This window comes from Malus sylvestris, chromosome 2 (assembly GCF_916048215.2).
Source record: "Malus sylvestris chromosome 2, drMalSylv7.2, whole genome shotgun sequence".
Lineage (NCBI taxonomy): Eukaryota > Viridiplantae > Streptophyta > Magnoliopsida > Rosales > Rosaceae > Malus > Malus sylvestris.
Window position 1 is genome coordinate 4803288 of NC_062261.1, and position 16702 is coordinate 4819989.

General features: G+C 36.7%; 2 protein-coding genes and 3 long non-coding RNA genes across 5 annotated transcripts; 2 read left to right on the forward strand and 3 right to left on the reverse strand.

Moving 5' to 3' along the window:
* Positions 1-349: 349 nt before the first annotated feature.
* Positions 350-832, reverse strand: LOC126596331 (uncharacterized). Its single transcript, XR_007613946.1, has 2 exons — positions 674-832; positions 350-589 (listed from the first exon to the last, which is right to left on the reverse strand). It is a non-coding gene; the product is annotated as an uncharacterized LOC126596331 (long non-coding RNA).
* Positions 833-916: 84 nt separating this feature from the next.
* Positions 917-1794, forward strand: LOC126596324 (uncharacterized). The gene is made up of 2 exons (XR_007613944.1): positions 917-1289; positions 1505-1794. It is a non-coding gene; the product is annotated as an uncharacterized LOC126596324 (long non-coding RNA).
* Positions 1795-3130: 1336 nt separating this feature from the next.
* Positions 3131-7896, forward strand: LOC126596316 (NADP-dependent malic enzyme-like). Its single transcript, XM_050262866.1, has 19 exons — positions 3131-3426; positions 4100-4220; positions 4458-4532; positions 4703-4854; positions 4938-5043; positions 5151-5216; positions 5349-5444; positions 5533-5604; positions 5704-5787; positions 5883-5981; positions 6099-6146; positions 6264-6317; positions 6411-6509; positions 6598-6687; positions 6792-6869; positions 6979-7053; positions 7149-7239; positions 7365-7493; positions 7604-7896. Exons 1-19 carry the CDS (start codon positions 3290-3292, stop codon positions 7690-7692), a joined length of 1761 nt encoding a protein of 586 aa, XP_050118823.1. The 5' UTR covers positions 3131-3289; the 3' UTR covers positions 7693-7896.
* A 1165-nt stretch (positions 7897-9061) lies between these two features.
* LOC126596337 (2-oxoglutarate-Fe(II) type oxidoreductase hxnY-like) lies at positions 9062-12221 on the reverse strand. The gene is made up of 11 exons (XM_050262891.1): positions 11952-12221; positions 11645-11840; positions 11437-11535; positions 11251-11302; positions 10764-10885; positions 10581-10681; positions 10417-10475; positions 10132-10188; positions 9917-9962; positions 9510-9589; positions 9062-9345 (listed from the first exon to the last, which is right to left on the reverse strand). Exons 1-11 carry the CDS (start codon positions 12096-12098, stop codon positions 9255-9257), a joined length of 1050 nt encoding a protein of 349 aa, XP_050118848.1. The 5' UTR covers positions 12099-12221; the 3' UTR covers positions 9062-9254.
* Positions 12222-12753: 532 nt separating this feature from the next.
* Positions 12754-14179, reverse strand: LOC126596345 (uncharacterized). Its single transcript, XR_007613950.1, has 2 exons — positions 13874-14179; positions 12754-13005 (listed from the first exon to the last, which is right to left on the reverse strand). It is a non-coding gene; the product is annotated as an uncharacterized LOC126596345 (long non-coding RNA).
* Between the last annotated feature and the right edge of the window lie 2523 nt (positions 14180-16702).

A 16702-nucleotide genomic window follows, 5' to 3' on the forward strand; every position in this document is an offset into this window, starting at 1 on the left:
CTGTAACCAAGAACTGGATTGTGTAATCTAGCTAGACTTTAGCGACTGTTTATGGTCAATAAATGTTGAATATATTGTAACATTTTTGTTGTACGTATAAATCCATGGTTCTCAATCATGGATACTTAATTAGTTTGGAATGACAAACTCATTGTTTCAATGTTCATACGAGAATAAAATCTAACTATGAAGTGAGGAACGGTAACAACTTTCTTATTTGTATTTGTTTTTTTTTTTTTTTTGAATTCTCCCTACTACCTTGTAATTTGCACGACGATTTGAACAGTCTATTTCTAGGTTATTTTTTAAAAGATTTAACTTAATATGAAATCGTTTGATCATCCAAGTGTTATTCAATATATAGACCAGTCATGTCATTTAGTTAAACATTGATATTTTGACATGCTAATAGAACTGTTTAACAACTACAATTTCTATTTCAGTTGATAAGTAGATTGTTCCAATTACCGTGCAACAATGCAAGATGATGAGAATGATAGCTGAAATGTCCAACTGAGAGGGTCGGTCCGTATCATCCTTCATATGATGCAAGGGAGTTCATATTCATAATACCTTTGAACCATGGAGTCTAAGAAAATAAAACAAACCCACTTAAAAGGGAACTTTAAACCACGTGAAAAGGAGCCAACCCTAATTAAAATTTGACACGGACCTTGGGAAGTAGGACGTCTGTGCAAGGAGAAGTTTTTCGGAGAGCCGGTCACACAAGACAGCTGGAGTACTGAACGAATCATGGGTTGAAATCTGTCTCTTTTATTTTTAAAATATTAGGTTAATATCAGTTTCTTAATTTTTAATATTTAGTACATGTAATTTTTTAGTACATAAAGTTATAATTTTAGAATACTTTTATACATCTGTTAAAATTACCGTTAACTGATGATGACATCCACGTGGATGGGCGACACAAACTAAAAAAATTTGGGCGTCTGCACCCACCCTTCTCCCTCCTCCGCACATCCCATGGCGGAAGACCAGGACCAAGATTCAGCTGTCCTAGAGGAAGAGTACGCCGTCTGGAAGAAGAACAGCCCTTTCCTCTACGACCTTATCATCTCTCACCCTCTCGAATGGCCGTCTCTCACCGTCCACTGGGCTCCCTCGGCGCCGCAGCCCCACACCGACCCTTCCCTCGCCGTCCACAATCTCGTTCTTGGGACCCACACCTCTGATGACTACCCAACTTTCTCATGGTCGCCGACGCCCTCCTCCCCACATCCCAGCCCAACTTTGGCGCCATTTCCGAAAATGACCCTGTGATGCCTAAGGTACTGAAAGATCGGTCCTTTTCACTCATTTAATAGAAATAATTTCTGGGGTACCAAGTATTTCTTAAGATTTCCAGAATATGATGTGGGTTCTTATTAATTTGAAGAAATGAATCGTGGGTAGTCGGAATTTGTCAGAAATATTTTGTGGGTACCAACTGTATGTTAAAATTTCTAGCTGAAAATGATTGCATTTGTGCTTGGTGTGGTTGTAGGTGGAAATAACGCCGAAGATTCGGGTGTTTGGGGAAGGGGGAGAGAGAGAGAGAGAAATAGAGTGGGTGGAGTCGAAGAGGGAGGTGGGAGGCTGGGTGCAGAGGAGAGAAGGACATGATATTGTAGGTGTCAGATTGCAATAGGCGCAGAACTTTAGCGGTCTTGTACGTCGGGCTTCTCGAAAAATTTCTCTCGTGCAAGGACGATTAGGAAGAAATTTTTAATTGTGACGGGAATATATGATATATCATGTGTTTTAATAATAATGATGAAATTTTTTATTTTTTAAGTTATTAACTTTTTAACACACATATCCTACTATTTGTTTGTATCACTTGTGTACTAATCACATTGAAAAATCTCACGTGATCGGGACCATCTCCACGAGCTGTCATGCTTTAATCCAATCCAAACGTAATCTGAAAAACCAAACCTCAATCTCCTGTGAGCCACTTGAAAAAGGAAACTCAGTGGTCAAAAACTAGTCATCTTTCAGGGCCCTAACCTAACACCAAAGCAATTCAAATGATGAAATTTTTAGCAGATGCGATCGACCAAGTCCTTCCTCTTAACAACTAATAATTTAATTCACTAATGCTATAATAAAAATTAATAAAAATTGTATGTACATAATAGTTATATAACAAACATACAACTCATTTTATTTAGGTAAAGTTTGAAATATTGAAATCGTTAATTGAAATGTTAAATAATTTTATAAACTTGTCTCTACAAATAAATTAAAAAGTAAATGATTTGGATAATAATATACTATTACAACTTAATAAGAGAACCGAAAAAATAAAACGAAAAGAAAATAGTAACGATCATCCTATGTTATAAATTTCTTTAGGTTACATGCATGATTGACAGACAACAACGACAATAGAGGCAGCTGTAAGAGCCGACACACGGACATGTGTAATATAATCTCATTATCCAAATCAATCAAACCCTTTACCAAAAAAAGAAAGAATCAAACCCCCCAATCACTCCGTATCGACTCTCTCTCCTCTCTCCACTGTAAGATTTTTTATTGTGCCGAATACACTGCTCAGTTTACTGAAAAATATTTTAGTACGTTTTAATAAACGGAAAATGATCATCTGCGGATCTCTTCCTAATCTACGAAATTCGAAAATCTCAAGCATTGAAATTTGTTTTAACGGTTAAAATTATAACTTTTAAAATAGACTTCTGTTTATAGCTATTGGATCAAATTTCAATTATCCAGATTCCCTGATTTGATGAATTAGAAAAAAGAAACTTAGCATAGTAAGCCGTATTTTTGATACACTGTAAAATTTGTCATCTCCACCGTCTCTACCGCCGAACACAGACAAAATCCCATGTCTCTGTCTTCCTCTCACTCCCACCCTAGTTCTCTCTCCTCCATCCTATCCGTTTACTCATTTAACTATTCCCTCGATATTTTTTCCAATGAAATCCTTAAGAATATCCCACTAACTTTTCTGCAAATAATTAACTAAAAAAAGAGAAAAAAATTAAAGATTGAATAGTTAACTCTTACCGTTTTAATTTCCTATTACAATTTGACTTTCGCGTGTAAAAGAAGCCAAAATCTGTGGTTTGCATTGGTGGCAATGTAACATGGGTCGCTGTTTGTTTTGTTATTAAAAAGAGCTTCAACACAAAAGCAGAGCACTCCACCATCCTCTGCAACTTCTGCTTCTGCTTCTCTCATAAGCGCTTTAGAGCTCAAAGGGTCACTGAGAAAGGTTGGTGCTGAATCTGATCTTAAGATATTACTTGGGTCGTTGAGGATGGCGAGCAAGCTCACGGATCCTACGGTTAAGATCGACCCGAAATCCACCGTCGGCGGCGGCGTTGAGGATGTATACGGTGAGGACACTGCCACCGAGGACCAACTTATCACCCCCTGGACTTACTCCGTTGCCAGGTCATCATCTCTTTTCATTAAGTTACTTTTTACCGTCTGGTTTCATATATAGATCATAGTAGCTGTGTCTGATGATGGAGGATTGAGGTTCAGTATATCTGTTGTGGGCCCAGAATTCTATGATCCCTTGTGAAGCAGTTCTGAAATCTGAACCTTCCACTTTTAGTCTCTGAAAAGTGAAAACTGGAAAGTTTGCAGTTCTGATGCTGTTTGTTTGTTTATTTTCAATAAAAATTAGGATTTTAATAACAAAAACAAACAATATATATATTTATACATGTAAGTTTTTTGGGAAATGAATGCGTTAGTATTTCATATTCGATTTCGATATATCATCATGACCAGCACATGACCACTTTTCAGTATTTGATCAGTTAATGCTTGATCGTTTTATCGTCAGTATTTGATTTTAATCGGTTCTGAGATTTGTAAATTAATTAATCATTTCAATCAACTTTCAAAGTTTTTATAATAGTAATTTTTTTTTGACAAACGATAGCGTTAGGATTAGATAGTTGTTAGGGAGAAGGAGATGGAGATCAAACTCATACCATAGTGCATAAACATAATTACTTTCCGCGTGGTGAGGCGCGTTCTCATTTGGATCAAGCACCACTTTTTGTGAAAGTTACTTTTTTTTTTGTTTAATTTTTGGTGTGTTTTTTTTATGCAGTGGGTATTCGTTGCTGAGAGATCCTCAATACAACAAAGGGCTAGCATTTACAGAGAAAGAGAGGGACGCCCATTACTTGCGCGGTCTTCTTCCTCCGGCAACTATTTCTCAACAACTCCAGGTTTCAATTTTCATGACACTGCTTAGTATTCATCTTAAGTTGGTTTACATATATGGTTATGTTTTAACAACTCAAACATGTTGTTAGCTCGGTTAGACCAGTTAGTCACGACAGTGTTCCGGCCACCTCTCACTCGAGTTTGATTCCCCCTCCCCGCAAATTAGAATAGTTTAGAATATCGCTCAAAAAATAAAAATGTTGCTGGCTCATTTAACATGGTATACTTCTGTTAACCAGGAGAAGAAGTTGATGAATACCATCCGACAATATCAAGTCCCGTTGCAAAAATATATGGCACTGACGGAACTCCAGGTACTTTTTCTTTTACCCGGATTAGTTTAGTTTGACGTTGATTTCGAGTTTATTTCTTGAAGTTAAACGTTTCCATAAGATTGAAACTGTTTCAAGTGTGTTATATTTATTGGTGCAATGTGTTAAACATTTAAGGATGTAAAGGATCATTCAATTGCTTTGTTTAACAGGAGAGGAATGAGAGGCTGTTCTACAAACTTCTCATTGATAATGTCGAGGAATTGCTCCCAATTGTCTACACTCCGACTGTTGGTGAGGCTTGCCAGAAATTCGGAAGCATCTTCAGGCGCCCTCAGGGTCTTTACATAAGTCTAAAAGAGAAGTACGAGTATTTGTTTACGCCGTGATTTTTCAGTTTTCTCAACAAGAAGTCCCAATAACATGAAAAACTCTTGAACATTATAGGGGTAAAGTTCTCGAGGTATTGAAGAACTGGCCTGTAAGGACTGTTCAAGTTATTGTTGTGACTGATGGTGAACGTATCCTGGGACTTGGTGACCTTGGTTGTCAGGTAAGGTAGCGGAGTGATGTTTTTTTCCCTTGAGTTATAAGCATTTTAGTAAAATAGCGATAGTGGAAAGTAACTTGGTGCACACCACATTGTTGAACATGCTTCAGGGGATGGGAATTCCTGTGGGGAAGTTGGCTTTGTACACGGCACTTGGAGGAGTTCGCCCCTCAATGGTAATTGTTTTCCTATTTACTAAATACTAATCATTGTTTACACTTCAACATGATAGGGTTGCATTGCAAATCATGGATATCATAGCATATTTATTCATTTTAATCAAGAATTCCGTGGACTTTTCTCTTCAGTGTTTGCCTGTAACAATTGATGTTGGGACAAACAATGAGAAGTTGCTGGATAATGAGTTTTACATTGGACTCAGACAAAAGAGGACAAGGGGAAAGGTTTACCTTACTCTAGTCTCTAGTTTACGTGTATGTTCCAGAATTATAAAGCTTAACTTAATGTGAGCGATTTTGATCGTACTTGCAGGAGTACGAGGATCTTTTAGAAGAGTTCATGAGTGCTGTCAAGCAGAACTATGGTGAAAAAGTTATTGTACAGGTTACTTCTTATGTTACATCATCTATTCACTGGATTTTTGGAGTATAAAATTTTCACATTTTCTGAGGTTGTCTAGTACCTTTATATTGAAATGTGCAGTTCGAAGATTTTGCAAACCACAATGCTTTTGAGCTGCTGGCCAAATATAGAGCATCTCATCTCGTCTTCAATGATGACATACAGGTACAAATTAGATAACTGACTGAGCTTGCACGACAGCCTTTAGGGTGTGTACACTTTGTTTCTTTCCGCTTTGAACCGTTGTCTCCTTGTTTCAGGGGACGGCATCTGTAGTTCTTGCAGGAGTTGTGGCAGCACTGAAGTTAATCGGTGGTTCCCTGTCTGAGCATAGGTTTTTGTTCCTTGGCGCTGGAGAAGTAAGAATTGTTATATATTTGTCGATTTTTATCTTTACTACATCAGATTGGTAGAGAACTAAGAGTAGTCCAACTCTACAGCATAATTCTCATTCCACTGTTACTTCGTGATTGTAGGCTGGTACCGGTATAGCAGAACTAATAGCTCTTGAGATCTCGAAAAGGGTATTAACTTTCTAAAATCATGTGCATGCCGCATGTCAATCCAGAGATGTAAAGAACTTCTAGTCACGGTTGATCAATGTTCTTCCTTCATTATTTAGTTTTCTTCTTCTCTTACAGACAAAAGTTCCTGTGGAAGAGACCCGTAAGAAGATCTGGCTTGTTGATTCAAAGGTGGGTAGCGTTCTCGATAAAGATTCTGACTGTCCCTTATCAATTTTTCTAGTTTCCTCTCATACTTAACGCAGCACATGAATTGTCTTGCAGGGATTGATTGTTATCTCTCGTAAAGATTCTCTTCAACATTTTAAGCAGCCTTGGGCTCATGAGCATGAGCCTGTTGATAATCTTTTGGATGCTGTCAAGGTTCGAATCATATGATATATATATTTTTAGTGGATATATGTTAGTTCTATAATTCTAGGTTTTTGATCGTACATCCATACTTCATCAGGCAATTAAACCAACAGTTCTTATTGGATCGTCTGGTGTTGGAAGAACATTTACAAAGGAGGTGATTGAAGCAGTATCGTCCTTCAATGAGGTAATCCTCTCCTTTCTCTTACCCCTGTTCCGTGTCTATCTTCTTGTACGAGGCTTAACATGTTCAGCATCGATTTTATTGACATTAAGAAATGAATGCTGCAGAAACCTCTCATTTTGGCTCTTTCCAACCCAACATCACAATCTGAATGTACCGCTGAAGAAGCTTATACTTACAGTGAGGTATAATATTTACGCTTACCATTAATCTGTCGTTACTTGATTGAGGAATTATCTCGCAAAGTGAAACTAATTTCTCATTCATGATTCTTGTCCGGTTTCCATTACCAAGGGTCGTGCAATTTTTGCCAGCGGAAGTCCATTTGATCCTTTTGAGTACAAGGGCAAAGTTTTTGTTCCTGGCCAGGTAATGCAAAAGTAGCTTGTAGTTTGAACTTTGAAGACCAAGTTTAAACATATTGGTTTGAGTATCAGTAACCGAGATTTTTTTTATCGTCCCAGTCCAACAATGCATACATTTTTCCTGGATTTGGTCTGGGTTTGGTTATCTCTGGAGCAATCCGTGTTCACGATGACATGCTTCTGGCAGCCTGTAAGTAGATGGCAAATTTATGAATGACGTAATTTTGAAAAAGAATGCAAAGTAGAACTTGTATCGCATTTTCCGACTTCTGCATTTACCGTTTGTTCAACTTTTTGGTTTTCTCCTAAAAACAGCGGAAGCCTTGGCGGGGCAAGTTTCCGAGGAGAATTTTGCACAGGGGCTGATCTATCCACCATTGTCGAACATCAGAAAGATTTCTGCCCAAGTAGCTGCTAATGTAGCTGCCAAGGCATATGACCTTGGTAAGTTTTCTTCTTCCTTTGGTCACCTTGGTATATTCTGAGTTCTAACCCAAAAATATATCAGTTCTTCCATGCACCATGTAACTCTTTTTCATCTTATGCTTTTGTAGGCGTGGCTACGCGTCTCCCTCGTCCTGAGAATCTTGTGAAGCATGCCGAGAGTTGCATGTACAGCCCCGTCTACAGAAACTACCGCTAAACAGTGTCTGGCTCCGTTGTTTGTTGTGTGTTATGCTTCGCTTCGAGGCTAGTTATCAAGAATGTGTGTTTCTGAAGATGTGCTGTATCAGTGCTTGTAAAATTCGTGAAAGATGATGCGTGTAAATCATAAGGGTTTGTAAAATTCGAATAAATATGCTAATTGTATTTGTTCCTGCCGATCAAATGCATCAGCTTCCCTTCACATTGTGTTCTTTGATATCATCACAACGTCTCCCGGTTTACAAATCATATGCTAGTTCTGATAGTTTCTCAAATGTGTTTGCTCAAAGAGTGCACTTATATTGTTAATACGAACGATAAGGCAAAGAATCAAACATAAGACTTCGATTGTAAAAACAAACTTAAATCACATGAGATAAACCTCTTGCAAACAAGTACATACTTGTTGAAACGCGACTTTTCAAAAGCAAATGTATTAATATAAGTGGCACCAAAGACTCGAAAGGAGATGGTGGGTCCCTTTTCATTCGTTCAACCATTGTAGCACTAACATGGCTAAAAAGCCAAGTAAAGCTAGTGTTGATATGAATCATTTGAGGGAGTGCAAATGTGTTTGCTCAAAGAGTGCACTTATGTTGTTAATACAAACGATAAAGCAAAGAATTAAACATAAGACCTCGGTTGTAGGGTACACTCTAAATTACTTTAATTATAAGCCTCTTGTGAGCAAGTGCGCACTTGTTGAAATGCTATTTTCCAAAAGCAAATGGATCAATATAAGTGGCACCAAAGACACAAAGGAGATGGTGGGTTCCTTTCCAATCATTCAACCATTGCAGCACTAACATGGCTAAAAACCAAGTAAAGCTATATAAAGTTGATATTAATAATCCGCGTTTGACCAAAATGATATGATTGGTATAACTCTTCATTTTAGTGCTAACATTAAAAATCGATATGGTTCTTAAGATTGTACGCGTAAATCATTTTGATCGTTCCGTGAATTTTTGTTTCAATATTCTCGTTAAGTATTGGGGTTTGTTCGACAAAAATACTCTTTAAAAGGTGGTCACGTGGTCTTTCAGGTGAAAATTTAACAAGCATATTGAGAGATTTTTTTACGAAATGACCAAAATGATTTACAATGTACAAACCTCAAGGGCTACTTTATCGACTTTAATTATCAAGTACCAAAATGATAAGTTATATCAATCTCAGGAACTATTTTGACTAAAAAGCCATTAATTAATTGAGGGAGTACATTCTTTAATTATAACTATGGATGACTTCCTACCGCACCCAGTTTTACCATGAACCCCGAATATGCAGGCGTACGACACAATCTACACTACCGTTAATTTAGAACGAACTATATGTTTCGTACTAGGTCAGTTAAATACAGAATCTGCAACAAAAATGGTTGAAATTTTATTGTGGTAGGGTACCAGATTACAAGGTTATACGAAGTTACAGAGGGATACAATATGAACAGTGACGTAGCGATTATTAAGCACACCAATCGTCGAACTATATTGAAACTTATGCTAGCTATCTTAGAAGAATGAGGAATCATCTTCAATTGCAGCAGAACTGACAAAATTATTTGTTATGTTCGGTGTAGACATTCAGATCAGCATGAGTATCGTAATAGCGCTGGCTCAGGTAAGTGCGGCACAAGATCGGGGGAAATCTGGAAAAGTAGACAGATACAGGGATGCAATGAACAGTGAGAATATCATTCTAAATGCTTTATGATTCGAATTTCAAAACCGCCATCCTTTGGCCACATAAAATTTTTGAGTTGCTAAAATAGCTGTACAATAGTTCCAGGATAATCTTTGTGTCAGAACTTACTTGGGAGGGTTGTTTTCAGATTTGCACGTAGGCAAACACTCAACAAGACAATCGTGACTTGGTTCTATAAAGTATGCGATCTGCCAAAGAAAAGAAGCAAATGAGATATCAATTCCAAAATGCGAAAGAATGTGCTGTAAAAAAAAGAAAACAAAAATTAGTATACCATATACGTGAAAGTTAACATAACGAATGCCATGTAAATCCCGAGAAAAGAAAACAAAAATCAAGTAATTGAGCTCATGTACAATTCAGGCACAGATACAGTAAGTGAAGTTGACGGTTTACATTTGAACCAGATGATAGACACAACAAACAAAAGAATCTTACACAGCATAAAAACACTGAAACTGATGTAGTCTAGTACGCCATGAAATAGAAAAAGTAAAGAAGAGAAGGAGTCATACAGAGTATCTGTCTTGACCATTCCCTACAACTCTATGCAATGTGGACCTGAGCACAAAAACAAAGCAGGAGAATGCATCACAATAGTTGAACACAAACATTCTAAAAGGAGAATGCACATATAATAAGATCCAAATGAATTGCACAGCTCCAAAATGCCAGCATTCATCTTCTATGAGCATATAATGCAGACAGAACTAAGAGAGATGTGCAGTACTTGAAAATGCCGTTGCTCCAGCGTTCCAGCATGTCACCAATATTCACTATAAACGCTCTGAAATAATAAACAGAAAAAAGAATGTTACCACACTGAATTAAAAAGGTGTCTTTGCATTATATTTGCTACTATGGTGGCATTTATAAAATCGTGAAACATTCAAAACATGTTACTAGCAATGAAGCATATATCCGCAAGGAAGGATACAACTATAGAACATATGAGTCAGCCAGAATTAAGCCACTTTAATGATATCGATCTCCCTTGGAGGGTAGAACGACTAACCCTTTTATTGGTGGTATAAATTCCCATATTTGAGGTTTCGCATCCTTATCCTTGCATATCTGCAAAAAAAGAGATATAGGTGGAATAACAGATTAATAATGCAATAGTTATACCTGCCTTCTTAATAATGGTAATATAGCTTAAGTTCACAGCAGCACTCTTACTTGGAGACCTGCAACATCATTTGTTGCCAATAGGGTTATAAAACCAAAGTCCGAATGAGCTCCAGCTCCAAAAATTCCATTTTCTGGATCAGAAACTTGACCTATATAACAAATGAACATCGTCTTAGGAGTTAAAATAGATGTAGGATCAAATTAGTTGCAAATTTTTTTATTGAAATTTACCATCGTAGTGTAGTAAACGCAGTGTTGCTATAGCCTCGCCAAGCATTTCTGGTTTGTCGAAGAAATGGATGTCGAGATCAAGAGCAAGGGCCACAAGCCTACCAACTGACTTAGCCACCTCCCTGAAATGATTTTCATGAAAACAGGTCACCTCAACGTATATCATCCACTCTAGAAAGAACTAATCTAGAAGAAGAAATATGGAAAAGGATTATTGAAAGTTATGAAACTAATCAATCATTCATCCTAAAACCTTGTCACTAACAAAAAGGATATTCTCATAGCAATCGGACACTAAAATATTCTGCTGAACAGAGTTGAAAACTTGGCAGTAGATATGAGTAAAGGCCACTATTTAAAACGCCAAGAGGGAAAACAGCTATTTCTAACACGAACGTACATTGATCACATGCTTGTCGACACACATGCACAAGCACTCTGATCCTACAAAACATATGTAGTTGCTAAGTAAAAGTGCACAACTTACAAGCATTGTCTATGATATTCCTCCATTGTCTCCCTCCACCCCGGCAACACATCTACAATGAAAACAAATAGTACGAAAAGATCAATAACACCCTTCTATTGCTAGATGCTAAAAGTACGAAAGGGCACTATAAAACCAAATTTGCTAGAAGACCAGCATTCAATTCCACATCTTGCAGTTATTTACCTGGAGCAGGCCAAACATTAGGCCCATAAAACGGCTTTTTAGCTTCTGGGTCATCTTCTTGTAGCTCAACTCCTATGTAATACCCCTCCTTGTAATCTCCTACTCATCGAACAAAACCCGAATTTTATGAAACAAGAACAAAAATCCTGAATTTTAATCCACAAAGAAACAACCAGAATTTGTACTTTCCTAGTGGTTTAATACAAACCGTGAACTTGGTTTTCATGATCGAGATGCTCGTCGAGAGAAGGGGTATATCCCCTGTAATTCTTGTTCCTCAAAAGCTCCATTTTTGCACTCAATGGCAACTCGAAAAGCCTCCTGCTCTGATCAAACACCTCCGCCATGAATTCCTCGCTTATTCCATGATTCACCAGGTAGAAAAACCCGCAATCCAAACACGCCTAAAACAACCCAGAATTCAGTTTTTCTTCACAACCCAGATTAGAAAAACAGAAAATCGTCAAACCCAGAAAAAAGTTGAAGAATTTAATTGGGAGTCGTAAGTTTCTAACCTGTTTGAGTAAAGAGACGGATTGGTGGGTGTCGGAGCTCGAGAGATCGATGCAGTTGAGGGCGGAGACTCTGGCAACTCCGTCGCCGTTTGTGATTTGGGTTGCCATTTTCCCGGGAAACTGAAGTGGCAGGACTTGAGAAGTCATTGTATGAAATCGATTGTGGAGGACAATCTTTTGGGTTTTTCCAACGAAAAAGCTCAGGTGCGCAATGAGAGCACGCACTATCCTCGGTTTTTAATGTATTTCTAGTTAGCCGCCTATTTTGCTGGCTTTGTTAGCCGTTTTATATACGTTGTTCCGTCACGGAAACGGATCGTCTTTGATTCCTTTCATCAAGTTCACTTATTTGGATAATTAAAATTTAATTTATCGATTAAAATTATTATAATTTTTAAAAAATCTATTGTTTGTAGCTACTGAATTAAATTTCAATAATCCAGATGAGTAAACTTGATGAACTTGATGGATGGAATTCGTTCTCACTTCTTTGTGTACGTGGAGCTGGACAGGATTTGCCACCACACATTTATATGGGTACCGTAACGTATATTTTGCACTCAAGTCAAACTGTACGTTAAAGTACATTCGGTTGCCCAAATATGCGTCTGTAGAAGTTCGAATTTGAGTGAGGAGTTTCAAACATTTTCTCGCCAGAGCATAAATCAATTCGTGTCATGGTTCAAAAGTAAGTTGTCATTGCTCAAGTGAAACACAGACGATTCTCCAGTGATTCTGTTCCTTCTTACTTCATACGGAACAACCCCATCTTATATTCTGCGAGTTTTAAAACCGTATAAAATATATTGAAAGTTCTAAATATATACGATAGACATTACTATTTACATACATGTGGAAATATATTTACAACCTTATTTACAATAAGAAAAAAATAGGTGTCGAAAAGTGGGGGTTCATAACATTTTGCAAGTTTAGAGCACTGTTGAACTGCTTATTTTTTCAAAATATTCTAGGTACATGTATACTACTCAGCAGTGAACTTTCTTCTTTATTAATCGACACTTCAAAACTTTCTTCTTCTGTTTTAATTTCGCTGTTACAAATTGGAAAAATGAGACTTGTTAATGTAAATAAATGGTAGTTTTACCGAAAATGAAAGAACAAAATATATATGGTATGCATTGCGATTGATAACAATGAAAATAAGTTGAAGAGTATTGCCTTATCCAAGCAAAAAATGCCCTAAACCTTAAATCATATATGAATCCAAGTTCTCAAAACCATTCATACTCAAAGCAATCAATTCAATCATGCTCAAACCAATTCGGTCTAATATGTAATATTCATACCATCTATTTCGATTTTACTCCTCGAGATTTATTTGACCGTCTAATTCTCACATGCTAGCCCGTTTAAGTAAGCTAAGCCATTTTGATATTTCAGTTTTTAGTTTCTAAAACTTCTATATATTTAGGTCTCTTCCTTCTCATTTGAAAATTATGAATGAATATACAAAACACTAATACAATCACACAAAAAGGCAATGTTTATGGTGGAAAGCCCAAGTTCCCGCTAATTTGTCATCCATACTCTACCCTAATCTTCTAAGGTTTTTAGTCAAACAACTTGCTCCCGCAACAACTATATTAAAGCATAAATATTCATGAAAAATCATCACCAATAGCAAAAAGGCACAAAGTATTTTATAGAATTCTAAAGATCCCTTAAGTGCCTCAAACCCAGGTCTGTCCTCTCCTTGCCTTCCTCCTTCATTACTTTGATTTTTTTTTTTTTTTGATGTTGGAATTTTTATTTATGGAAATTTAAGGCTTTGAAATATAGTATTGATTTCAGAGCCTTTGGCAGTTTACTTGTAAATTGTACAGAGATTCATACAGAGAGTTAGTGTAAATGATCAAATATTGAACTACAAATTGACAGAAATACATAACGTTCCATACCTCAACATCATCTCCCTATCCCGGTTTTAAACCCACAAAGCAGAAGCTCAAAGACAAAAATAGAAAATAAAAGGCATTCGGAAAGAGAAAGTCGTTGGCTTTTAACTGAGGAAGAAGAGAAGGTGGTGATATTCGCTTCAATCTCCTTCAAACTCCTTCAAACCTTCACCAAATCGTACATGCAAGGTATGAATCTTGCTGTAGGAAGTGAGATTGGTGATGGGTTTGGGGTGTTTATGGGTTTGTTTGGAAGGGGAAAGAGGGACCGATGTCGAGCAGGAAGTGATATTGAGAGCACGATGTTGAGTGTTCAGCGAAGAGATGAGAGAAGACGAAATGGACGGACTGAGCAGAGTGTCTTAAAAATGGACGACCCAGATTCAAACTGGATGGTCAAGACAAAATTGAAATTACACCATTAAACTGGCGGCATTTTCGGAAGTACATTGTTGTGTTTGGACAATGATAAATTACTTGCACCGTACGGTTGTGTTTGGAGTCTCATCAAAATGTAAGTCGAACGAATAAGATATGGACCTTCTTATTTAACTGAGCTATAAATATTTTAGGGTAAAGTACAAAAAAGTACCTCAATTATTGGGGTCACGACACTTTCATACCTCATTTTTTAAAATCTACAATGTCATACCTCATTTTATGAATTTGTGTCAATGTCATATCTTCCGTTAGCTTGGCCGTTAATTTATCAATTAAATGCTGACGTGACTTGATTCAGACCTTACTTTCTATTAAAAATTTATTAAAAAAAATCATTTAATATTTTTAAATATTAAAATAATGAAGAAAAGTAAAACATATATATATATATATATATGTATATATATATTTTTTTTCTTTTTCTTTTCTCTCTCTCTTCTCCTTCTTCTTCTGCATCCTTTTTTTTTTCTTTTTCTTTTCTCTATCCATTCTTCTTCTTTCTGCACGGACGAGCTGGGTTTCTCTGTTTTTTTTTTTTTTTTTCTTCCTCTTCTTCTTCTTCTTTTTCTTCCTTTCTTCTTATTCTTCTTCCTTTCTTCTTCTTCTTCTTTCTGGGTTGCATGTTGGCTTTAGGGGGAGGGACGAACTAGGTTTTTTTTTTTTCTCTCTCTCTCTTCTTCTTCTTCTTCAGGAGGTTGGGTTGGGGGGGGGGGGGACAGACGAACTGGTTTCCTTCTTCTTCTGGAGGTTGGGTTGGGGTGGGGGGATGGGGGAGAAGAGAGAATGACGCCGGCGGGGGGGGGGGGGGGAGGGACGAAGGTAGGGTTTTTTTTTTCTGGGTTGCAGCTGGTAGATGGGGGAGAAGAGGAGAGGGGAGGAGGGAGGGAGGAAGGAAGGAGAGGGTGGGGAGGGACGAAGCTTTGCTTTTTTGTTTGTTTGTTTGTTTTTTTTTTTAACTTTTCTTTATTATTTTAATATTTAAAAATATTAAATAAATTTTTTTAGTTTTTAATAATTTTTTAATAGAAAGTTGATCCCGAATCAAGCCACGTTAGCATTTAACTGACAAATTAACGATCAAGCTAACGGAAGGTATGACATTGCCACAAATTAGTAAAATGAGGTATAACATTGTCAATTTTAAAAGATGAGGTATGAAAGTGTCGGGACACCAATAGTTGAGGTAGTTTTTTGTACTTTACCTAATATTTTAAAAGTAAACTGTCAATTTGCCCTCTAAACTCTCACCCAACTGTCGATTTCCCCCATGAATTTTTTAATTGGAAAATTAAGGACTTAATCTAATTTTATTTGGCCGATTTGCCCCCTACCGTTAGTTTTTCATAGATGTCATCCAAATTAACGTTAACTCTTATCATAAGCAAACCACGTAACTCTCATTTGTGGACAAAAGTGTCACTTCACTAAACATTCAGACACAAAAGTTATAGAATTACACATATTTGCATAGGTTTACATTTTAGAAATCTAAGGTTTTTAATTATTTTAAAGAATGAAACGATCGAACTACCCACACACGTTGTACACATGCTTCCATTTAACAGAATTTTGGATGGAATAAATGAAAAATTAATAGTAGGGGGCAAATCGGTCAAAAAAAATTGTTTAAGTCCTTAATTTTTCAATTAAAAAGTTCAGGGGAAAATAGAAAGTTGAGTGATAGTTCAAGAAACAAATCGGCAGTTTACTCATATTTTAACAACAAAACGAACATTTAATTGTTAAGACTAGTCAATTTTGTTTTTTTGTTTTTTGGGTCACCTTTTATTCTTTTGGTAGATTATTCACAGGAGCGACCCAGCAATTTAGGCTAAAGAGGTGGCGACCCATTTCCCCCTTTTATTTTGAGTTAGTCGTGATCCAGAGTGGTACTGATTTTGGGCCAAAATGGTAATAGAAACTGTCCTTAAAGGCCGTTGTCAAATTTTTATCTCTATATTTTTTTTTTGTCATAATGTTCTTCTATATTTAAATATAGGGAATTTTAACGAAAAGCTCATGGTACTGTTCACTTTAACGAAAAACCACATTTTTACACTAAAAAGTCAATCATGGTACTATTCACTTTACCCTTTATTTTGTCCTTATCATTAAAACTCAAAGTTTTCAAGCCATTTTCATTAGTTTTCCTTTAAATTATATTGGTAAGATTTAGATTGGTGAGCACACGAGGATGATAGCATTAAGAACAAGGATATCCAAGTAAAGTAGGGATGGCTGTAATTGAAGATAAGATGAGAGAAAATCGGTTAAGGTGTTTTGGACACGTGAACAGAAACATACAAATATTCCTGTTAGAAGTGCAACTATGAAGGATGCTCAAGGAAAAAGGGATAGAGGGAGACGTAGAAAAACATGGAAATAGATTTA

Coding starts and splice junctions, on each gene's coding strand:
- LOC126596337 (XM_050262891.1), bottom strand. CDS start 12,098: ATGACTTCTCAAGTCCTGCCACTTCAGTTTCCCGGGAAAATGGCAACC. Junction 10,886..11,250: donor GAATATCATAGACAATGCTT/GTAAGTTGTGCA, acceptor AAATCATTTCAG/GGAGGTGGCTAAGTCAGTTG. Junction 10,189..10,416: donor TTTATACCACCAATAAAAGG/GTTAGTCGTTCT, acceptor TTATTATTTCAG/AGCGTTTATAGTGAATATTG.
- LOC126596316 (XM_050262866.1), top strand. CDS start 3,290: ATGGCGAGCAAGCTCACGGATCCTACGGTTAAGATCGACCCGAAATCC. Junction 6,318..6,410: donor TCTGGCTTGTTGATTCAAAG/GTGGGTAGCGTT, acceptor ATTGTCTTGCAG/GGATTGATTGTTATCTCTCG. Junction 7,240..7,364: donor TGACATGCTTCTGGCAGCCT/GTAAGTAGATGG, acceptor TCCTAAAAACAG/CGGAAGCCTTGGCGGGGCAA.